The following is a 23,228-nucleotide window of genomic DNA, read 5'->3' as shown; positions in this document are numbered from 1 at the left end:
CCCCCCCCCCCCCCCCCCCCCCCCCCCCCCCCCCCCCCCCAACCTCAGGTGAGAATGAAACTTGGTTCAGATTAGCTTCCATCAGCCCGGATTAGGATGCTAGCGAGTCTGAGCTCAGACAGTTTATTACCAATAGTGAACGCAGTATAATCTGGAAAAAGTTTCCCGGTATAACGCAGTCTCCAGTGCACAGGGAAGCATAATTACATTGAAACTTGACTGAATATGTCATTTTGTCATTTGTTCCAAGAAAACTGGTTCTAGAGGTTTAGGGCCCGAGGAAGGGTCTGGCCTTCTCTTGGCCATACAGATGGTGTAGAGGTCGTTTGGGCTGTTAGCCACTTCTAGTTGGGGAGGCCCCTGGCTGTAAGGCCCATTTAGATGACTAGCCACCTCTGGTCCTAGTTGAAGGATCTTGCTATGGCCTGGCCTAACAGATAACACAGATCACAGGGCCGTTAGTCACTTTGAATTCCTAGCTTTCTGGATGGAAGAATTGGGTTTTACCTGTAGGCACAAGGACCTTTGTGTTCCCAATAGGGAGCCAAGCTGGAATTTATAGGTAGTTTGAAGCCATCTGACATGGGTGCTGGGAACCGAATTTGAGTCCTCTGCTAGTTAAATGCTCTTAACTTCTGAGCCATCTTTCCAGCCACCTCTCTTTGAGACAGGTCTCATGCTGGCTTCTAACACGCTATGTAGCTGAGGCTAGCCTTGAACTGGTTTTCCTCCCTCCTTTTAAGTGCTGGAAACTATAGGCATCATTTGTTGTCATGCCCGGGTAAAAAGTTGGGTTTTGTTTTTTATTTTTTTATTTTATTTTTTGTTTTTTTTTGAGACAGGGTTTCTCTGTGTAGCTCTGGCTGTCATCCTGGAACTCACTCTGTAGACCAGGCTGGCCTCGAACTCAGAAATCCGCCTGCCTCTGCCTCCCAAGTGCTGGGATTAAAGGCGTGCGCCAGCACTGCCTGGCTCAGTTTTTTATATTTAAAAATTGTTTTATTGTATATGAGTGTTTTGTCTGAATGTATGTCTGTGCATGCATACAGAGCCTATGGAAGCCAGAAGATAGGTCAGATCTCCTGGGACTAGAGTTCCAGACAATTTTTAGCTGTCATGTGGGTGCTAGGAATTGAACCCCAGGTTGTCTAGAAGAGCAGCCAGTACTCTTAACTGCTGAGCCATCTCTCCAACACCCCTACTCCCCCACCCCTTTAAGAGAAGATCTTATGTAGAGAAGGCTAGCCTCAAACTCAGAGCAGCTATATAGCCAAGGATGGCCTTGATCCCTGATCTGCTGGCTCCACCTGTAAGTGCTGAGATTGCCTGCCTAGTGCACATAGGCCCTGGTTTGACTGTCAGGGAAGCCACACTCAATTTTAGAGGCTGGAAACTCAAAGGGTAAGGGAGCATGTAGCAGGATTGTAGAAACAGGGTGCTCCCCCACTGCGCCCCCTTTTCAAGACTCTACCACTAAGCTAAAACTGCTGGCCCTTTCTCTAGCCACGATAAGCCACGATCTTATCTGGGAACCCAAACTCATGAGCCCATTTAATCCTATTTTTTAATTTGTTTTTGTCTTTGTTTTTTCCCCTCTTCTCCCTTTTGTTCTGTCCCGGCTCAAAGGATTTTATTTATTTATTTATTATATGTAAGTACACTGTAGCTGTCTTCAAACACCCCATAAGAGGGCATCAGATCTCATTACAGATGGTTGTGAGCCACCACGTGGTTGCTGGGATTTGAATTCATGACCTCCGGAAGAGCAGTCAGTGCTCTTAACCACTGAGCCATCTCTCCATCTCATCTGAGCCCCTTGTCTTTGTTTTTTTGTTTGTTTGTTTTGAGATAGGGTCTTACTATGTAACCTTGGCTGGCATGAAACTATGTAGTCCACGTAATGTGTATAGGTGTTTTGCCTGTATATATGTCTATACCACATGTGTGCCTGTATGGCCCAGAAGAGGATACTGGAACTGGTCACAGAAGGCCATGTGTGTACCTAGGTCCTCTAGAAGGGCAGCCAGTGCTCTTGGTCACTGAGCCATCTCTCTAGCTGCGGTTTTATATTTTTGAGACAGGGTCTTACTATGGAGCCCTGGCTGGAACTCACCATGTAGACCAGGGTGGCCTCAGACTCAGCGATCCTCTGTGTCTGCTTCTGGACTGTCAGCTTTCCCTCTTGAGGTAAGGTCTCGTCTGCAGACTGGTCTTGAGCTCCATAAGTAGCTGAGGATGAGCTGGAACTCCTGATCCTCACGCTCACATCTCCAAATGCTGGGGCCACAGGCATGTGCTGCAACACCCTGCTCGACAATGTGGAAAAAGCCTTTGTGTGTACCTGTGACATGGGTGTGTGCATTTTGGGGCGTGTAGAGGTCAGAACACATCTTTGGGTATTGGTCGCTGCTTTCCGTGTTGATTGAGACAGGGTCTCTTGTTCTGCTGCAGGTGGCCTGTGAACTTCTGGGGATCGTCTTGTGTCTACCTTGTATCTTGTCATAGGGCTCTAGAATTACAGACAGGAGCTACTGCATGTGGCAGAAGCGCGTTGTGGGGCTGTGGAAAGGGAGTGAGTGAACTGGACAGTTAGGAGTGGAAATGCTGATTCACTGAGGACACAGCGCTTGCTTGGCCACTCGAGCAAGTGACAGAGGTAAAGTGAGAGGAACGGCTGGGGTTCTGAGGAAGTAAATGCATGACATCATCAGGCCCTCCTGCGGTATGAATTCATTGTTTCTTTTCAGTCATTGTTCAAGCAGGGTGGTGGTGGCAGTGGTGGTGGTGGTGGTTGTTTTGAGACAGGGTTTCTGCTTTCTCTCTGTAACAGTCCTAGCTGTCCTGAAACTCATTCTGTAGATTAGGCTGGCCTGAACTCTGAACTCACAGAGATCCACCTATCACTGCCTCCTGAGTGCTGAGATTAAAGGCCTGTGCCACCATATCCAGCTGTTGCTGACTGGGGCTGTCACAGCAATGATGGTGGTGGTGTTTTGCCTGGTCGATGTTAGGTAGGCACTCAACCATGGAGCTGCAGCCCTGGTCCTCGTCTTCATGTTTTTTGTTGTGTTTGTTCTTGTTTTTCAGTTTTAGGGACATTTGAGTTACACATCAAGATGAGCCACATGGTGACAAGCAGCCACATGGTGGGGAGAGGAGCTTTAGATAAAGTAAAATGGCTGGGGACGCCTTTTCACATTCGGGCCTGGCAGCATCTTAAAGACAGGAGGAAAAGGGGAGTCCAGTCTCTGTGTCCTGACTCAGAGTGGATGGAGTTTCATGGTGGCTGGCAGAAACTTAGTCTTTTGATTTTGTCATAGTGTCTTACTACATTGCCTAGGCTGGCCCCAAAGCTGGATCTGCCTACCCTCAGTGGCTGTGACTGTAGACATATGTCAGTGTGCCTAGCAGGTTCAGTAGATTTCTGTTGAATGCTCTGTAAACAGGCTGTATTTTATGTCCTAAGGAATAGTCAGGCACAAAACAAAAGTCCCCGTCCTTATATTTTGTGGGGAGAAATAGGTACTAAAGAGGAAGTAAAATCTATACCTGATAGATGCCACAGGAAGAGTGAAGCAGGGAAGGGCACTGGGATCGTAACGGACAGGCTTAAGAGATGGCTCACTAGGTCGGGCACGGTGCTGCATGCCTGTATTTATTGATTTTTTTTTTGTGAAGTGCATGGTGTTGCCTGCATGTGTATCTGTATCATTTGCATGTTGAGCGCCCTCAGATGGCAAAAGAGGACAGCAGATCCTCAGATCCTTTGGAACTGGAGTTACAGGAGGTTGTCAGGGTTGTGAGGCACCTTATGGGTGCTGGGAACCTAACCCCAGTCCTCTGGAAGAGCAATGAGACATCCCTCTAGCCCTGGCACACGCCCTTAACCCCAGTACTTGGAAAGCAGAGACAGCTGGATCTTTGGAGTTCAAGGCTAGCCAGGGCTACATAGTGAGACTCGATTTCAAAAACCAATTAAAAAAAAAAAAAAGTAAGTGTTTGGAGAACCCTCACTATTAAGGCAGCACTTAAGCAGAGACCTGGGGGATAAAGAGGGGAGCGAAAGTGGAGCCTGGAGGAAGACAGGCAGGCAGGACACTGAATGGGTGGAGGGAGGGCAGGAGAGACAGCTCAGCAGTTAAGAGCACTGGCTGCTCTTTCAGGTTTGATTCCTGAATCTTATGTGGCAGCTCAAACTGGTCTGTACTCCAGTTTCAGCAGATTTTTTTTTTTTTTTGGAGAGACTTTATTTATTTATTTATTTATTTATTTATTTATTTATATGATGAGTACATTGTAGCTGTCTTCAGCTACACACCAGAAGAGGGCATCAGATCCCATTACAGATGGTTGTGAGCCACCATGTGGTTGCTGGGAATTGAACTCAGGACCTTTGGAAGAGCATGCAGTGCTCTTAACCACTGAGCCATCTCTCCAGCCCCATTTCAGCAGATCTTAACAATCCCCTTTGTCCTTCCTTTGTGAATACCGGGTACACGTGTGGCGCAGACACATACATGCAGCCAAAAAAGAAAGAAAAAATTATCTTTTTTAAAATTAGAAACTATCTTCCAGTGAGATGACTCAGTAGGTAAAAGTGCTTGCTGTGCAAACCTCACAGTTGCATTTAACTCATGAGACCCATGAGGAGAGAGACCTGGCCCCTAAAAGTTGTCCTCTGACTTCAAACGTGCACTGTGGCGTGCATGCATCCGTACCCACCCATATACTATACATATACAGCAATAATAAAGATAACAGAAGGATCCGTCGGAAGCAAGATGGAGAACCAGGCTGGGTGTTTGACAAAAGGGATAAGTAGCCTGCAAGCAAGAGCTCCAGAGGTGCCATCTTCCTGCATCCTGGCCTTGAAGCATATGCGAGGAGGGAAGTGTGAGCCCTGGAGCCCTCTCAGCTCAGAAAGGCATGGATTTGGGGCCTGAACCACTGTGAAAAACATCTATCCTCTAACTGCTGAAAAGCCAGAGACAAAAGTATCAGCTGCAGGCTCATGAACAGCTCCAGTACTTACACTGCTTCTCTTCGATTGTTTATTTGTTTTGAGATAAGGTCTCATTCTGCAGCTCAGAATGGCCTGAAGCTCACTACACACCCAAGGCTGGCCTCGAACTCCCAACTACTGAGATTTTAGGAGCCACCACACTAGAATCGTATTCTCTTATGTCTTTTCTCTCCCCTTCCTGTGTGTGTGTGTGCGCGTGCGTGTATGCGTATATGCACGCACATAAGGCCTCATGCATGCTAGGCAAGCACTGTGCTCTGGAGCGACATTCCCAGTGAGTTGAGAGTGCACGACGTGTGCACAGGCATACATGTCACAGAGCACATGTGGCAGTCAGAAGATAAATTTGGAGTTGGTTAGCTCCTTCCATCTTTGCGTGAATTCTGGGGATCCAACTCAGGCAGGCATATCCAGACATTTTATTGGCTAGGCTACCTTGCTCACTTGTGATAACTAATGCTGGTCTAGAATCACCTAGGAGATAAACCTGTCATGTCTGTCAGGGAATTTTCTGGGCTGGATTAATTGATATAGCAGGACACACCCTAACTGTGAAAGCCCCCTCTCTGTAGGTGTGGGTTCTGAGCTGGATAAAAAGAGAAAAGTTGAGGGGAGTACCAGCTTCCCACACCTCTGTGCCTCCTGCCTGAGGATAAAATACTTCTGGTATGACTAACCTGCAGTGGTGGACTGTACCCTCAAACTGTGACCAAAAGTAACGCTTCCTTCAGTCGCTCTGTAAGACACTCTGTCATAGCAATGAGAAAGGTAACCACACCTCAGCAATCCTGTTTCTCAAAAAACAAGTATGTGCCATAGTCCAGCCCCTACAGATCCAGTCTTCTAAGCATCCCTGCCAGAGGCAGCCTCTCCAGTATACCCTGGTCTGGGGACACCCCAGGGCCTTTTACCTTCTCCCAGAACTCAAACATCTGCAGCCTCTTACCCAGGTAACCATCTAGCACTAGGCCACCCTTTCTGGAATCAGAAAGACTTCCAGAAATGTTAGGCAGTCAAGATGGCACTCAAATTGAAATCTCAGTATGTGTGAGACAACACAGAATCACCACTGGACTGACTGACCCCAGTGTCTGATCTGGTATGTAGTGAGTCACACCAGCCAGGGATACAGAGACCGCCTCAACAACAACAGCAACAACAAAGAGACATAGGGCTGGGGAAGTGGCTCAGCACTTAAGAGCATGGACTGTTCTCCTGCGGAAGACCTAAGCTCCATTCCTGTACCCATGTCAGGCAGCTCACGAGTCCCTGTAAGTCCAGCTCCTGGGGATCCAACACTCTTCTGGCCTCTGAGGCACATGCACTTGAGTGTACAGACGTACAGACACAGATACACTCAATGCAAAATAAGTCTAAAAACAAAACAAAACTTAAAAAAAGCAGGAGCTGGGTGAGGTGGTGCTTTAGCCCCAGCACTTGGGAGGCAGAGGCAGGTGGATCTCTGAGTTTGAGGCCAGCCTGCTCTACAAGTTGAGTTCCAGGACAGCCAGGGCTACACAGAAAAACCGTCTTGGGGTGAGAGGGCAGGGATAAGGGTGTGAGGGTTAACTGTAATAAAGACTCACATGAAAATATCTGTTAGCCTCAGACACTAGAGAGTCCCATCTTCTGGCTTATGTAACATCACCTTGACACCCACACTAGTCCACGTACCCGCATCTTGCCAATTCCCCCAAACCAGTGGTTCTCAACCTGTAGGTCTCAACCCTTTGGGAGGCCAATGCTCCTTTCACAGGGGTCACTTAAGATCATTGGACAACACAGATATTTGCATTACAATTCATAACAGTAACAAAATTATAGGGAAGAAGTAGCAATGGAAATAATTTTATGGTTGAGAGTTACCAAATGGTATTGAAGGGTTGCAGCATTAGGAAGATTGAGAACCACTGATCTGGTCCGTCCTTTCAAGGGAGCTAGTGAGAACCCGCTAGGCCTGCAATGGTTTGGTGTGAAGAAGAGGCTATCATCAAACCTGGACAGGAAAATCTAGTTGCTGCACATGGGTCAGCCTGGGCTATGTAGTAAGCTCCAAGCCATTCTGAGCTGCAGAATGAAACCTTGACTCTCTCTTTTGTTTTTGTTTTTGTTTTTTTTGTTTTATTTTGTTTTTTTTTTTTTTTTCCGAGACAGGGTTTCTCTGTATAGCCCTGACTGTCCTGGAACTCATTCTGTAGACCAGGCTGGCCTCGAACTCAGAAGTCCGCCTGCCTCTGCCTCCCAAGTGCTGGGATTAAAGGCGTGTGCCACCACTGCCCGGCTTTATATGAAATTTATGTGTGAGAAATACCAGTGTTTGTGTGTGTAGACATATGTCTATATAGGAATTTCTTTGTATGTTAATGGCTTGTGATATAGAGAATTTGTTTTCCAGATTTTTCTTGTGCCTTCTATTTTTTTTTTTTTTTTGCTGTCAGTAATCTATGTGTGAGCCTGTTCTTTCGCAACCTCGCTGCCTAAGTGTTCTCCCTGGCTTTTTCCCCCACACAAGTTTTGGGGTTCAAACTCTTGCCTTTATACCTGTTAGGGCAGAGCTATGTCCTCACCCAGTTCCTGGTTTTTAAGCTGAGTCTTAGTATCCCAAGCTGACCTTGAAGTTAGATCTTTCTGCCTCAGCCTTCCAAGTGTGGGATTACAGGCGTGGTGCTCTTAGCTCTAGCTGAGCAGTCTCACTTTCCAGTGTCTCAGAGCTCAATGTTTGAAAACAGATAAAATCAATGTAAGTAGGACTGTAGCTTGGGAGTAGCGCGCTGGCCTAGTGTGTGAAGACGTTTTGGATATAGTTGGCCCTCTGTCCGTGCTTCCGCCATTATACAACTGCAGGTCCAGAATATCTGATAAACATGGCGTCTGTTCTGAACATGCTTGGAAGGTGTCTTCTTCTCTCGTCATCAGTCCCTAAAGCATTCAGCACAGCAACTATCCACGTAATGTTTACACTGGAGTAGCAATTAAAAGTAACCTAGAGATTGAAGCATATGAGAGGGCGTGTGTAAGTTCCATGTAGATACCACAGCATTTTGCATAGTCTATGAGACTGGCCAACAGATTTTGGTGTGTTGTGGGGGCTGTGCTGGGATCAGCGCCTCTTGGGTACTTGTGAGAAGAGGTTGGATTTCCATAGACCTGTGTGAACTATAGGTCCTTCTCCCTGTGTAGAGTCTCCTCCTACCTTCTCTGTCTTTTCACAGAGCTTTCTAGAACTCTTAGCTCCCTGGCTGTTTCCTGACTTGTCATGCCATGTGGTTCTGCCACTCCTGCCCTCTAAGATACTTTGCATCTCTGACACCCCTCTTCATATTGGAGACGGAGGAGTCCTCATCCCCCAGTACAAGAGCCATCCTCACGAAGTCTTTTCCTATTTCCTACTTCTGAGAATGTTGGCTCCTCACAGCCTTTCTGGGTCTCCATCATCTTTGTGGCCTCAGAGAGTTAAGTCAGAAGCCAGAGTCACATCCTGTAATCTCTTCCCATGCCCTCCCGAGTCATTAAACACGACCTCATTAAGCCTGTCTAATCTCGCTAATCACTCCGTCACCCTTAGACTTTTAATTCGGGATCCAGTTAATTTGAGTCTTACGTTCCTAACAGTGTTGCCTGTCAGCATGTGCTCATGAAAACATTCCTTACCCACTGGAGAGGTGCCTCAGTGGTTAAGAGCACTTGTTGATCTTTCAGAGGACCCAGGTTCCATTCCCAGTACCAAAATGGTGGGTCACAGCCATCAGCAACTCCAGTTCCAGGGGATCTGCACCCTTTTCTGACCTCTGCGGGTACTAGGCACACATGTGGTGCACATCCATACTTATAGGCAAAGAGCTCATAATTGGAAGATGAAGATACATGAGTAAGCCTGTGGCCTTGTCCTAGTGTTGAGAACACTGCTGAGTTGAGCAGGCAGGACTCTCAGACTCCGTTAGAAATGACAGCGTGAGGAGCAGAGAGGACCCCAAGCACGAAGCAGGAGGTCGGAAGGTGTGGACACCTTTTCAGAGAAGGAAGCACCTAGGCTCTGGAGTGATTTACATTCCATCAGGAGGAGTTACAGAGGAGGAGGAGGAGGAAGAAGAGGAGGAGGAGTAACATTACAGGGACTGCTCTTGGGAGACCTGTGACTGAGAATAAATGGAATTGCTATCTCATGGAGCCTGAGAATCAAAGTAGTGGATATAGTGATGTTTGTTTGTTTGTTTGCTTGCTTGCTTGCTTGCTTTTCAGACAGGGTTTCTCTGTGTAGCCCTGACTGTCCTGGAACTCACTTTATGGAACAGACTGGCCTCAAACTCACAGAGATCCTACTTGCCTCAGCCTCCTGAGTGCTGGATTAAAGGCGTGTGCCTCTGCTGCCTGACGGACACTGTGATTATCAGTAGAGCTCAGTAGTAGAGATGAGTTTTGACAAGTGAGTTACAGGTAGGCGCATATATAGGAAGTCTTCATAAGGCAAAGGGGCTACATGGATCTCTAAAATATGTCATCAGGAGAATGATACTATGTAGAAGTCCAGCTTACAGAGGTCTTGGGTCTAGTGTGGAGAGTGGATGGGTGGCTTGAAAATAGGAAGGAGGAGGTCTGGAAGGAGGAGATGCTGCAGAAACACTGACAAGAAGGCAGCGGCTTATGATGGCTCTCAGGAGAGGGATGGAGGGGAAGAGACAGGGAACCCTGCAGGGAGAATTGGCAAATTAGTGTTGAACTAGACCAGGAGTTGAAAGGGTGGCTGAGGACGGGGTGTTATCTTAGTTTGCTTTTCTGTGGCTGATTAGAAACAAGTGACCCCTGTCTACCTACTGTCTGTTCCCAAGCTCATGTTTAGATGCCTTTCTTAGTATAGTCCAGGTTCACTACCCCAGGGATGGCATACCTATAGTAGGCTGGACCCTCTCACATCTACCAGCATGGAGAAAGTGTCCCAAGAACAAGCCTACAGGGCATTGTGGTCTACATAATCCCTCAGTTGATGTTCCCTCATTCTCGGTGTGCCTAGGTCCCTGTCAGCTTGGCAGCTGAAGCACGTGTCATGGTGCACAGTAGAATTACAAGCCAGTCTGGGGCCCAGAGCCACAGGTGCTGTAGAGTCTGAGGTGCCTGTGAGAATCTAAGTGAGGCTATCCTCAGGTAGGCAGCTGTGTGGATTCAGGGTGATGGCGTCAGGCTGGCCTCACTATGCAGTTCTTTGAACTAGTGTCTTTTATCTTTGTTTCCCAAGCTCTGGGTTTACAACATGTGTGGCTTAATTTTCTCTGTATTTCTTTTTTTTTTTTTTTTTTAAAGATTTATTTATTTATTATATATGAATACACTTTAGCTGTCTTCAGACACACCAGAAGAGGGCATCAGATCTCATTACAGATGGTTGTGAGCCACCATGTGGTTGTTGGGATTTGAACTCAGGACCTCTGGAAGTACAGTCAGTGCTCTTAACCACTGAGCCATCTCTCCAGCCCTTCTCTGTATTTCTTAGGTACATAGTTCCATAATTTTTTATCTATTTTTCTACTAAGTTTTCTTAACAATTTGTAGGAAGGACTTGTAAACAGTATTACGCCAACCCTTTGTAAGCTCTTTGTTGACCCCACCAGTCATGACTTCATGTGCGCCTGTCATAGGAAAGCCGCCAACCTGACAGGAACCTACAGTCACCCAGGAATGAGTGTCAGACCATATATGAAGCAAAAGTAAAACACGTTCTTTTGAAGAACGTTCTTATGAAGCAAAAGTAAAACATGTCTTACGTTCACTTTACAGTATGGATGGCAATACCAAGTTATGCCATAACGAAACACCACTTCACAGCCAGTGACCAGGATAGCCCAGCATGCTCAGAGCCACTTGGAATCCCACCCCTTTGTTGACTGAGGGAATTGAGGAGCAGCCTCGGCTTTGTGAGATGGCAGTTTTTTCCAGAGCACTCAGCCCTGTTTACTCTCAGCAACAGCATTTAAAAGTGCCTGGTGTTCTTTTTCTTCCTGGCATTGCCTGTATTTCGTTTTGTTTTTGTAGTGAGGAGGATCAAAGCCAGGGCTTTGAGCCACATTCCAGTACACTGTCAAACTTAAAATTATTTTGTTTTTTTCTTGTTTTATTAGAGTGTGTGTGATGTGTAGGTACTGGTCCGGGTGTGCTGTGGCGGACTTGCATTCCCTCCATCTCCCTGTGAGATCAAACTAAGGTCGCCAGGTTTGCACAAGCGCCTTCACCCACTGAGCCCACTCACCCCCACCCCTCCTTCACCCACTGAGCCCACTGAGTCCACTCACCCCGCCCCTGGATTTCTTTGTTGTTTTCATTTCATTTGGAGACAGGGTTTCAAGTAGCCTTGGCTGGCTTTAAACTTGCCACATATCTAAGATCTCATTACCCTCCTGCCTGTCTACCTCTGGAGTACTAAGATTACTGGATTACAGGCATGAGCCATTTGCCTGGTTTTATGTGGCGCTGGGGGTCAAGCCCGGGGTTTTGTCAGGCAGGCCCCCTGCTGACCCAGCTACAGCCGCTTGTCTTTAAGTTTTGAGGCAGTGTCTTCCTATGTAGCTTAGGTTGGTCTGTAATTTTTTTTATTTTATTTAAGATTTATTATTTTTTGACAGGCAACAGTGGTGCACACCTTTAATCCCAGCACGAAGAAGGCAGAGGCAGGCAGATCTTTGTGAGTTAGAGGCCAGCCAAAACTATACAGCGAAACCTTGTCTGGATCAAAACAAGAACAAAGGGACACATTGTTGGCTGGCCTTGATCCTCAGCAAGTGCCTTTATCTACTAAGCCATCTCTCAGTCCTGGCCTGGTACTCTTTAGGTATTGCAGGTTTGCCTGGAGCTCACAGCAGTTCCTCCTGTCTCAGGTTCAAATAAATGCTGGGGTTACAGGCAAGAGACAGCTGGATGGAAAGGTCATAGGTATTTGCTTGTTTGTGGCCTCATGCAGGCCAGACAGGTGTACTACCAGAGGTATGGCCACAGCCCTCATTTTGCTTTTTAACTGTTTGTATGTTGGCTGAGAATGTGGCCTGCTTAGTAGAGTACATGTCTCACGAAGGAAAAGCCCTTGGTTCCTTCCCCAGCAAGGCAGAAGCGGGCTGTGAGGATGCACACCTGTAACCCTGCCCTCTGGAGGTGGAGGCAGGAGGATCAGAAGTTCAGGGCCAGTCTGGGATCTATGAAGCCCTGTCTGGAGGGCAAATATCTGAGGTGGTAGTAAAGGTAAAGATCTGAGTTAGATTCCTCGGATCCACGTACAGAAGGAAAGAACCCATTCGCTTCAAGCCGTCCTCTGACTCCCACGCGCATGCAGTGTGCGTATGAGCATGCACACACACAGTATTTAAGAAGTCTCTGCAGTTTTGGACTTTTATTTATTTTTGTATTGCTGGGGATCAGACTCAGGGCCTTGCTAGTGACAGGCAATCAACTCTGCTAAATCCTTAGGGCCTGATAATCTTTTTAAGGGATTAAAATGCCACAGGCCCTGATTGCTTTTTCGTCTTTAGATTAGGGTATTATTTGTATCTTCTGTAAGTGTTTTTAAAAGTTATGAGTCTGCTGCCTTTTGGTGGCCCAAGTCTGGCAGTAGCGCCTGAGTTAAGTAAGAACAGAGGGAGCCCCGTCTGCTTTCTCCTCCCTGGATCGGCTCCCACTGGGCAGAGCTACCTCCGGGGGGTGTGTAAGCTTTTCTCCTCCCAGTGACCCCAGCATTCCCACATCTCTGTCCAGGTTCCTGTCCTTCGAATGGTGGAGGGTGACACCATCTATGATTACTGCTGGTATTCTCTGATGTCCTCCACACAGCCAGACACCTCCTAGTAAGTGGTGATGTCCCTCATGTGCACTGCACTGTGGCTCCCATCCTATTACCCAGCCCACACACCCAGTTTCCAGAAGGGCTACTGGGAGGGAGGAAGGGAGAAGGTGCTAAGTGTGTCCTTCTGACAGACGTTGAGAGGGCTGGCACTTGGCTCCCTTTTGGCAGTCAGAGGCAGGTCTGAGCATCCGTCCGTGTTTCTCTCAGTGTGGCCAGCAGCAGCCGGGAAAACCCGATACACATCTGGGATGCATTCACTGGAGAACTCCGGGCTTCCTTCCGCGCTTACAACCACCTGGTACTGACTTCCCTGTCCAGCCCTGTGCTCACTGTGCCCTTGGCCTCCTTTTTGGAAGACAACTGAAGCTTTGCAGGCCTGTTTCCAGCCCTTTCTTGCCCCTAGGATGAGTTGACAGCAGCCCACTCGCTCTGTTTCTCCCCGGATGGTTCCCAACTCTTTTGCGGCTTCAACCGGACTGTGCGAGTCTTTTCCACATCTAGGCCTGGCAGAGACTGTGAGGTGCGAGCCACATTTGGTAAGCCTCCATGGTGGGGAAGATGAAAGAGCAGCTCCTGCAAAGGGACCTGAGCGAGCTGGGGCACGAGTGGGGTTTCTCACTGTTGACAGTACAAGCCTGGGAGGCACATGCCAGCTGCAGAAGAGACAATGGCCTCCGAGCATGGAGGAAACTCTCCCCGGACTCTTGTACCATTGAACTTTAGAAAGTGGAAGGTGAAAGGGAACCCCATTTCCTGTAGACCTTTAGCGCTTTATCCCGTCCAGGGAAAAGTGAGATGTGAGAGGGAAGAGGGACACTAGGTTCTTTAGGGAACTGAGTGATCTGGGAACCATCAGAGAGCTTCAGATTGCTTTCGACAAACACGATGGGGGAATGAGTCCCAACATGTCAGTCCTGGGCCAGTGGAGGTCCTTAGCTAGTTAATGTCCTGTGCTAACTGCTCTCTTGTTTCCTCCCCAGCCAAAAAGCAGGGCCAGAGTGGCATCATCTCCTGTATAGCCTTTAGTCCAGCCCAGCCCCTTTATGCCTGTGGCTCCTACGGCCGTACCCTAGGCCTGTATGCCTGGGATGATGGTTCACCTCTTGCCTTGCTGGGAGGCCACCAAGGGGGTGTCACTCACCTTTGTTTTCACCCTGATGGCAACCTCTTCTTCTCAGGAGCCCGAAAGGTATTTGTCGGAGCCCAAAGCATATGGGTAGTCAGGAGTGGGGATGTCATGTCATCTGTGACGTGTTGAAACGTGCCAAGTTTGAGGGACTCAGTGAGGGTGAGGTGGAATCAGGAGAGAGCGGCTGACTCCAGACCCCTGTTCTTACCTCCAGGATGCTGAACTTCTGTGCTGGGATCTCCGGCAGCCGGGCCACCTTCTGTGGTCTCTGAGTCGGGAAGTGACCACCAATCAGCGCATCTACTTTGATCTGGACCCGTAAGTGGCTGTGGCCCGTTCCAGGCTCAAGCAAGGATATCAGAGTCCCGCTGCAGGGTTCTAGGCCCCTGGATATGAATGGCTTCTACCCCAAGGATGATACCTGCCTGCCACGAGTCTCCCTTCTTTCCCAGGAGTGGGCAGTTCCTAGTGAGTGGCAGCACCAGTGGGATTGTCTCTGTGTGGGACATCAGTGGAGCTTCCAGTGACAGCAAGCAGCTGGAACCCGTGATGACTTTTCTGCCACAGAAGGACTGCACCAATGGAATCAGGTCCTCATTCACTGAAGGAGCTTGGGGCTGGGGTTCGGGAGGAAGGTGGATTTCTCAGGTAATTTCCTGACCTAGGTGCTGACAGACTGCTCTCTCCTCCAGCCTCCACCCTACCTTGCCCCTACTGGCCACTGCTTCTGGCCAGCGTGTGTTCCCCGAGCCCACCAATAGTGGGGATGAAGGTGAGCCGGAGCTGGAGCTTCCTCTGCTCTCCCTGTGCCACGCCCATCCTGAATGTCAGCTTCAGCTCTGGTGGTGTGGTGGGGGACCTGAGCCCAGTAGCCCCGATGACGACCTGGATGAGAAAGGACAAGGAAAGACAGAGGCTGTGGGGATGAGTTAATATAAAGACTTTGTATCACACTGGAGTCATTGTGTCTGTTTGGGGTGGCGCGTGACTGGTGGGAGGTTGGTAGAGGCGGTAGTAGGTTCCTTTGTCCAGCATCTGTGGGGTCTGGCATATTGTTCCCAAAACCAGGGGCTGAGAGGTGGGACCAGGCAGGAGCCAATGAGGTGCTGAGCGTGGTGTGAAGTCAAGCAGGTGGGGGTGGGGTCTCATGCCATTGACTGTGTGGTTGCTAGGCAACTTGGTAAACTGAGGAGCAAACCTGTTTGAAATCTCACTCCTGAGGTGGCTGCATCAGGGGTCAGGGTCCTGAGCAGGGGTGGCAGGAGCTCGGTGTCAGACTCTTGAGTGTGACTGTGTGGGACTAAGCAGACAGTGACAGACAAGTCAGTGCTGATGTCTGCACACCGCACTGTTTACCATCATCCAGCTGCAGAAGAGAAGGGTGCAAGACACGGTGCCCCACTGCATCCCAGTAGGCAGAGGCAAGGACACACAGGAAGGAGTAAATGGAAAAACACAGCTGCTTCTTATTGGTCTCCCTCTAGACTGCAGCGCCCGGGCAAGGGGCTTGCTTGTTCTTCGTGCTTCTCCATCTGTCCACTCTGCCCCCCTCCCCACACACCTTGTCAAATATCCAGAATGCGAGTCTTTGAAGAGATGCTGTCAACGGGGCCATGGTGGGGACCTCAGTCAAAGGGAAAGGAGCAGCCTGTGGAGGATTGGGCAGGAAGGAGAGGAATGTCGCCCCTGCCGGGAGGTGCTGAAAGCCTTGGTTCTTACACCCAAGAAGGCAGCTCCTCCCTTCCCCCAGGATAATTGGAAACAGCCCTTCCTGTGGATTGCAGCTTTGGGGTAATAGGTACCCCCTTTCTCTCCCAGTCTTACTTTTCTCCACGATCACCCAAGAAGGGCCAAAATTTACTACTCCCTAATCTCTTCACCTAACCCACAGAAAGCAGTAAAGGGTCAGAGTAGCTGTGACAAAAGGAACCCCAGGAAAGGCGGAGTTCAGCAGCCTAGGTTGTGTTTAGGGCTTTCCTAAACTCCCCGTGTGACCTTGGGCAAGTCACGGGGGTCCCCTCTCAACCTAGGGAGCTCTACCCTCTCCCACTTCACACAGGTAGCCCATCAACTTAGCGTTACTTTGTGAAGTGCCTCGCCTTCAAGGTTATCATTATCCTCTCCAGGCCGCCCGGAAAGCCGCGGTGTTGTTTTGGAATGGAAGAGGAACAGGCTTCGGGGAGCAAAGGGGGAAGGTTTTTCGGGGTGGAGAGGGCAAGAGCCTTTCTGGATGCTAGCGAGGAAGATTCCAAACGCTCAGGCAATCAGAGGGCAGGAAGGAAAGCAAGCAGAAACTCAGCCAGAGACGGACACTGCCAGAGACAAAGGGGGCGTGAGAGACCGCGCCGGGCAGCGAGGCGGGGTGGCGGACGGGAGGTGCGCGAGGTGAGGGAGGTGTGGGGGGCGTGGGCCGCGAGATGCGACGCCCGCTCCGACTGAGCTCCAGCTCCGGTTTTTCCCTCCACCATGCTCTCCCCCTCCCCGCCTCTCCTTTAACTCCCCCCTCCTGGGCTCGGGACTGGTTTCCTCCCTTAGCCCGCTGCCCTCAATCCCGGCGAGGCTGGGGCTCCAGCTCGGTGTCTCCTTCTTCGCTGCCTTGCCTGGCGCCCCATGTCGCCCCCGCCCGGCCCTCGGCTCCCCATGTCCCCCACGTAGCCGGGCGCACAAATCCCGAGGTGCGGCGCGTGGGCCGGGGGCGCATAGGGCGCCTGCAGACGGCCTCTGCAAGGGTTCTTGTGGGGCTGAGCGCTCTGGAGCCGGGGCGCAAGCATCGCAGAAAAGAGGGTCCTTGTGGGAGCTGGGGGTGACTAGCCACCCACCAGGGTGACTGGGGCTCCACAGCGTGGTAGCCACCCCTGGGGGTGAGAGACTTTGGGGGAGTTGGTGCCCCGCCCCCAGGCCTTGGTAGGGTCATGGGGGCCCCCCATTTTGGGCCAGGGGGTGTGCAAGTCGGGGCCCTGCTGCTGTTAGGTTTTGCGGGGCTAGTGTCTGGACTCAGCCTGGAGCCTGTCTACTGGAACTCGGCGAATAAGAGGTGAGTGGCCTGGGACTGGGGAGACTCCAGTCCCATGGATAAGGGATATGGAAGCTTTGAGACTTAACGGGCTAGAATTCTGAGCTGAGAGGAGGCTGGCAGAAGGGTGCTGTAGCACTGAGGTGAGGTGACAGGTTACAAGACAGAGCAATGATCTTGGGAGCCAGACTCCTAGTCTCAGAGCGCTGGATGTGGGTGGTGATACCATGTGTCAGGGCTTGCGAGACCTTTAAGGGGCAAAGATAAAGTTCTCGGGCAGCGGGAGGGCAGTGGAGTGGCTATTTGGATCTGGAGGAGACTTGTGTCATCTGCGTTGAAAGGAGCCTGGTTAATGTCAGCTCTCGGGAGAGAGGTGCTGAATGGGTGCTGCTGAGGCACTGAGGGGAAGGGCAGGGACGCCCAGCTCCCAGGAGGCACTCGGTGTTACAGATGAGAGGGAAGGGGGTTCAGTTTGGGGGCTATAGAAGAAGAGCCCACCCAAGGTTCTTTGACTCTCATTCTGTGTTCCAACTCGTGTTAACAGCCAGAGGACTAGTGAACCTTTGGCTGAACAGTTTATCAGCTAGAACACGTTCCTGTGTTCCTGGTTTGGTGGATTCTTTCTGGAGCCTGCTTCAAGGCTCCCTCCTTCCCTCTTGCCACTGGAGTCCTGAGGGTGCCATTGCCCTCTCCAGTCTTCTTGGCCACAAACCCTCCCATCGGGGACTCCGTTCCGTGGGCATGTTGGTCTGCTTGGAAAGAGGCCAAGGGTCAGTCACACAGGGCAGACAGAACCTACGGGAGGTCATCTAAGTGATTTACCTCTGTGACATTTCCTATCCCCGTCAGCCCAAGAGTTCTGTGTTTCAGAAACTTCCTCCTTCGCTGGGCAGTTGTGAGAGGTCGAGGGAGGGGGGAGCGGACCCAAGAGAGCTCATCAGGTACTTGGTCTTAACACTAGCTCTGCTCTTTACAGCTGTGTGGTCTTAGGCATGCCACTTAACCTCTCTGAGTTTGTATCTTCAGTCCTTACAGCTGTTTTGAGGATTGGAGGCAAGGTATTTGGACATATTATATACTCATGAAAGGAGAGGTAGGATTGGTTTTTTGTTTGTTTTTTTTTGTTTGTTTGTTTGTTTTGTTTTCTGGCCTCCCTGCCCTGTTCCAATCTTGGTACCCCCTCTCCCTCCTGTATCTCAGTGGGAATAATCAGTCTCAAGCTCTCCCACCTGCCAGCAACTCCTGGCTGCAGTTTTAGGAACTAAGTATACCTTGAGGATATAAATTGGGCTACCCTGATAGGGTTGAGACAAGGCACTGGGGCTTTCTGAGGTTCTTTTGGATGTTGGGTGGAAACTGGTCATTGGGAGTCTGGAAAGATGATGGACAATGGTCTTGTGGGACCCGGTTTCAAGGATGGATGCACAGGCGGGGCTTGCTGTGGTAGGTAGGTTGTGGCTGTGCTGGGCCCATCCGTTCCCGTTCCCTGGCTAACTGGCCAAGGAGATTGGATGCGGCTAGTGGTTTGTGTCAGCTGTGGTGACAGAAACCAACTCCTTCAACTCCACAGCAGGAGAGCACTTTCCTCAGAAAGTTTAAGCCCCAAGGTGGAACACAGGAGAATGATCTGAGTTGTTGGCATCTATACTTCATTCTCATCAGCCCCATTTTGGTTATTGCCAAACTAGCATTTGCCTCATGTCTCATTAACTGGCTAACTCGGGGAGCTGGTACAGATCACGCCCCCCACCCCCAACCTTTTCCTTACCCCCCTTTGCCCTGAAATTCAGTGGTGGCCTGGAGGAGGGGGAGGTTCCGTCCCCATGGTTGACTGCCATGGAATAGTGAAATCACCTGGGAGGGGTAGGCTGTGTGGTTCCAGAGAGGCCAGCTCCTTGGTAACTGGCATCCTGTTACCATGGCAACGGCACCGGTGATGGAGCGGGAGATGGCAGTGTGCATGTGGTGAGGGCGGGCTGAAGAGTGCATTTGGGCACACCAAGGGGCAGGAGACCTCTGAGCCTGGCTTCCTGCTGCTTCTGATGTGAGCCTGCAGAGCCCTTAGTGCCCGGGCTTACTGAGCACAGGACTCAAACAAAGGCAATGGGCGGGAGCTAAGAATTGCTGTCCTAGATGGTTGGGAGTGAGAGAAGGAAAGCTTTGGACACCCCACCCCTGACACCTCTTCCCTGCCTGCCTTGTCTCCCTGTAGGTTCCAGGCAGAGGGTGGCTACGTGCTTTACCCTCAGATCGGGGACCGGCTAGATCTACTTTGTCCCCGGGCCCGGCCTCCTGGCCCCCACTCCTCTCCTAGTTATGAGTTCTACAAACTATACCTGGTAGGGGGTGCCCAGGGCCGGCGTTGCGAGGCACCCCCCGCCCCAAACCTTCTTCTCACATGTGACCGGCCAGACCTGGACCTCCGCTTCACCATCAAGTTCCAGGAATACAGCCCTAACCTCTGGGGCCACGAGTTCCGATCCCACCACGATTACTACATAATTGGTACTGCCAGACATCGGGCAGGGGCAAATAGAGCATCCCTGGGATGGAGGGGGAGGAAGGTTAGGGCCATTGGAATCCACCACTGTGTGTTCAGTAGTGCTCCCTTGGCATTCAGTAGTGCTCCCCACAAGGAATGGGAGGGCTGGACCCAGGAGTGCTGACCTCTTCTCCTGCTCTTATTTTCAGCCACATCAGATGGGACCCGGGAAGGCCTTGAGAGCCTGCAGGGAGGTGTGTGCCTAACCAGAGGCATGAAGGTGCTCCTGCGAGTAGGACAAAGTAAGTGGGGCCAGGGGATACCTGCTAGGAGCTGACGGAAGTTTAGGTGGTACATGCAAATCAGGGGCAGTTCTCTCAGCCCCTTTCTCTTGTATCTTTCTCATCTTTAGGTCCCCGAGGAGGAGCTGTACCCCGAAAACCTGTGTCTGAAATGCCCATGGAGAGAGACCGAGGGGCAGCTCACAGCCTAGAGACTGGGAAGGACAGCATACCAGGTAGGAACCAGGGGCTAGGCACTGCCTCCTCTACTCCCAGACCCCAGCTGCCCTGCCTTCACCCTCTCCTGCCCTCCCTCTCCTGTTTTGGGGGCGGCGATACAGGAAAGAGGAGAAGAGAGGATGGGAGGGTGGGAGGGAAGTGGAAGCCAAATGAGGAAAAGACTCAATTAGAACTAATTAGCCAAGTCACTGCTTCAATCAGTGCTGTCAGAGAAGTGGGGGGGGGACTACATGGCAAGGAGCTGGAGGCTGGACACCTGGATTTCGATTCCGGTTTGGGGGAAGGAATGTGGGGTACCTAAGGGGCCTGGGTACTGCTGGGGAAGCCCGTGGGGACCCCCAGGTCTGGGTGTATCCAATATCCAGATGGTTCCTTCAGCCCCTCCCCCTCTTTCCTCCTTCACCCCTTCCCTGCCAGGTGACCCCAACAGCAATGCAACCTCCCGGGGTGCTGAAGGCCCCTTGCCCCCTCCCAGCATGCCTGCAGTGGCTGGGGCAGCAGGGGGGCTGGCGCTGCTCTTGCTGGGCGTGGCAGGGGCTGGGGGTGCCATGTGTTGGCGGAGACGGCGGGCCAAGCCTTCGGAGAGTCGCCACCCTGGTCCTGGCTCCTTTGGGAGGGGAGGGTCTCTGGGCCTGGGTGGCGGAGGGGGGATGGGGCCTCGGGAGGCTGAGCCTGGGGAGCTAGGAATAGCCCTGCGGGGTGGTGGAGCAGCAGATCCCCCCTTCTGCCCTCACTACGAGAAGGTGAGCGGTGACTATGGGCACCCTGTGTATATTGTGCAGGATGGGCCCCCCCAGAGCCCTCCGAACATCTACTACAAGGTATGAGGGCTCCTCCCACTTGGCTCTCCTCAATCCAGCCGCCCATGGGGTGCTCCTCCAGTGTAATTCATGGTATGAGGGACACCTGCGCCATGATTTGGCCCCCTTTGCCCCACCAGCTCTTTGGCTCCTCCTGGCTATAACCTTCATCTCCAGTGTTAGGATCCCTTAAGACTACACCTCTTCCTGCCCTCCCCAACGACCCCTTTGGTTGTGGGCACTCCTCTGTCTCTGCCTCTTAGGGGAGGGGGCACAGGCTCAGCCTCCCTTAATCACTACACAGGTGTCCTTTCTCCCTCACCCACGCAGAGTGGGGGTGGGAATGGTCTGTCTTTTGGTTGGCACCTCTTTCTGCCTCTCACCGTTTTTCTCTTCTCTCTATCTCTTATTCTGTCTCTCTCTCTCCTGTGTCTAGGTCTCTTCTCTTCCTCCTCCCTAGCCTCCTTCTCCTTACATCTCCTTTTACCCTCTTGGCTTCTTGTCCTTCCTGTGCCTCTCACGTGTCTCCTGGGTTGGGGCATCAAAGTATCTTTCCCCTCTGCTCTTGGCCCTTTCCAACTTTTCATACCAACCGCTTCCCTTCCGTCCGCCAAAAATGGGGGCTTCTGGGGCAGGGGAAGATTCTGGCACTCTACCCCCCAGCTCCAGGCATGGGCACAGGGCCTCTTTCCCTGCCTTTCTGTGTACTTAACTCCAGCCATTTGGGGAGGTTACTGGGCCACAACTACTACCACGAGAAGAAGTGTCCTGTTGTACCCAGTGGCTGATAGGAAGACGTGAAACAGTGTGGACATGATGGACTGGGTCTGATGCCGAATGGGCAGCAGATAGGAAGTGACTCGTTCCAGACAAGAAGTGACCAGGCCTGGACAGAAATGGCCTGGGAAGTGGCAGCAGCAGGAACTGGAAGTGCCTTCATCCAGAACAGGAAGTCGCACTTCTGAAATAGGAAGTGGTCTGGCTGGAATTCCAAGTGGCTTAGTCTGGGGAGGTTGTGGGGGTGGGGGTGGGGGCATGGGAAGTGGATGGTTCTTACCCTGTGGAGAAAGGGGCAGGAGGAACTAACTTCCTGCTTTAGGAGGAAGCTGGAACTTACCACTGTGAGAGGACAGATGTGGACTGAGAATTGTCTTAGTGTTCAGTGGCCCTTCCTAAGGCCCCCTCCCCTTGTGCTCTGTGCGGTTTTTTAGGACAGCTAAGATGACTGCCACCTGCTGTGGCAGGCCCAATTTGTCTTGTTCTCCCCTTACTGTACCCCAGTATAATCTCTGTTGATCAACAGGACTACCCCAAGAACCCACATGTTCTCCCCCAGTAACCAGACGGCTGTCTGGTTCATGCCTTCCTCCCTTCAAACCCAACACAGCGCCCTTGTTAGTGAAGAGGTGGTCCATGGACTGGTCTAGCTGATGGCAGTTATTAGCACTGGTTGCTGTTTCCATAGTGACAAGCCTATACCTCTTCCCGCTCTCTAGTGTGCAGTGGGCTGCTGCCTCAGTGTCCTCACAGCTCAGTGTTATTAGATCAGAGCTGCCCTTAGGCACCACGTTGGCCACCTCAATCACCAGCCAAAATGGCTGCTTTGTCCACCAGAGGTCAAGTCATCTCTCTGGCGCTGTAGTTCCCAGCTCCTTCTAGGGAACAGGAAGTTGATATTGCCATTGGGGAGGTGACGGGGTATGGCCGTCATCTCAATAGTTTTACTGTAAAAGGGAAATTTGAACAACAAAAAAATAGAAAAAAAAAAATAAAAAACTTTAAAAGTTGACCAGAAGGCTGGAAAATGACTGGACATGAATCTGGGGATCAGAATGGCTTTCAGGCTGAGGGTGGGTCACAGGGAACTGGGGGGGGGGGCTGGAGAAAGAACACTGGTTGGGGTTGTGAGGTGGGCAGTTTCTAGAGAGGGAATCATGAGCTCAGAAGGCTGAGGAAGGAAACCACCTGTAGAGAGGACCATGCTGGACGCCCCAGTAGTGATGTGTGTCGACACTGGTCACACGTGGGAGAGGACGCAGTCACCATTAGCAGCACTGTGGTGCTAATGTGCACGTGTGTGAAGGTCTGTTCCCTATAACCCCTCCCCAAGGTACTTGGGGAGTTTTCTTGTTGGGGATAGAGCTGATGAAAAAATTGTAGGACGACCCCAGGGGCTCAGGCATCGAGTGTGTCTGCTTATACACCTAGGCTCTTCTCCCCCAAAAGCCCAGGTGCCCATCCCCCTAGACACTACCCCATTCTCCAGCCACAAAAGCTGCCATGAGTAACATCGCTGGAGCGAGTCCACAGGGTCACAACCTCTGCCCTGGCTGCCCTCCCCTGACTTAAGGTTCCCTCCCACTGTCTCGCATCTGCCTGGAGGTCAAGGGGTCCCCCTTTTCCCTACCCATCTCAGCAAGATGCCTGGGTCCTATGAGGTA

At 51.0% G+C, this 23,228-nt stretch overlaps 2 protein-coding genes across 2 annotated transcripts in view; both read left to right on the top strand.

Annotated features, from left to right (window-relative positions):
- The window catches only part of Wrap53 (WD repeat containing antisense to TP53), a 17,467-nt gene extending 2,543 nt beyond the window's left edge, over nucleotides 1-14,924 (top strand). Inside the window, exons 4-10 of the mRNA XM_028780048.1 lie at nucleotides 12,755-12,843; nucleotides 13,050-13,140; nucleotides 13,246-13,378; nucleotides 13,823-14,031; nucleotides 14,186-14,289; nucleotides 14,424-14,561; nucleotides 14,664-14,924. Coding sequence (XP_028635881.1) covers nucleotides 12,755-12,843; nucleotides 13,050-13,140; nucleotides 13,246-13,378; nucleotides 13,823-14,031; nucleotides 14,186-14,289; nucleotides 14,424-14,561; nucleotides 14,664-14,904 — 1,005 coding nt within the window. The 3' untranslated portion in view covers nucleotides 14,905-14,924. The remainder of the gene's footprint in view (nucleotides 1-12,754; nucleotides 12,844-13,049; nucleotides 13,141-13,245; nucleotides 13,379-13,822; nucleotides 14,032-14,185; nucleotides 14,290-14,423; nucleotides 14,562-14,663) is intronic.
- Nucleotides 14,925-16,459: 1,535 nt separating this feature from the next.
- Efnb3 (ephrin B3) lies at nucleotides 16,460-22,576 on the top strand. The gene is made up of 5 exons (XM_028780185.1): nucleotides 16,460-17,005; nucleotides 19,197-19,489; nucleotides 19,676-19,768; nucleotides 19,879-19,983; nucleotides 20,405-22,576. The coding sequence occupies exons 1-5, from the start codon at nucleotides 16,884-16,886 to the stop codon at nucleotides 20,812-20,814; spliced, it is 1,023 nt and encodes a 340-aa protein (XP_028636018.1). The 5' UTR covers nucleotides 16,460-16,883; the 3' UTR covers nucleotides 20,815-22,576.
- Nucleotides 22,577-23,228: the final 652 nt, after the last annotated feature.

This window comes from Grammomys surdaster, unplaced genomic scaffold (assembly GCF_004785775.1).
Source record: "Grammomys surdaster isolate TR1022 unplaced genomic scaffold, NIH_TR_1.0 364, whole genome shotgun sequence".
Classification (NCBI taxonomy): Eukaryota; Metazoa; Chordata; class Mammalia; order Rodentia; family Muridae; genus Grammomys; species Grammomys surdaster.
Note: the sequence above shows the minus strand (reverse complement) of the source record. Positions and strands in the feature narration are given on the sequence as shown.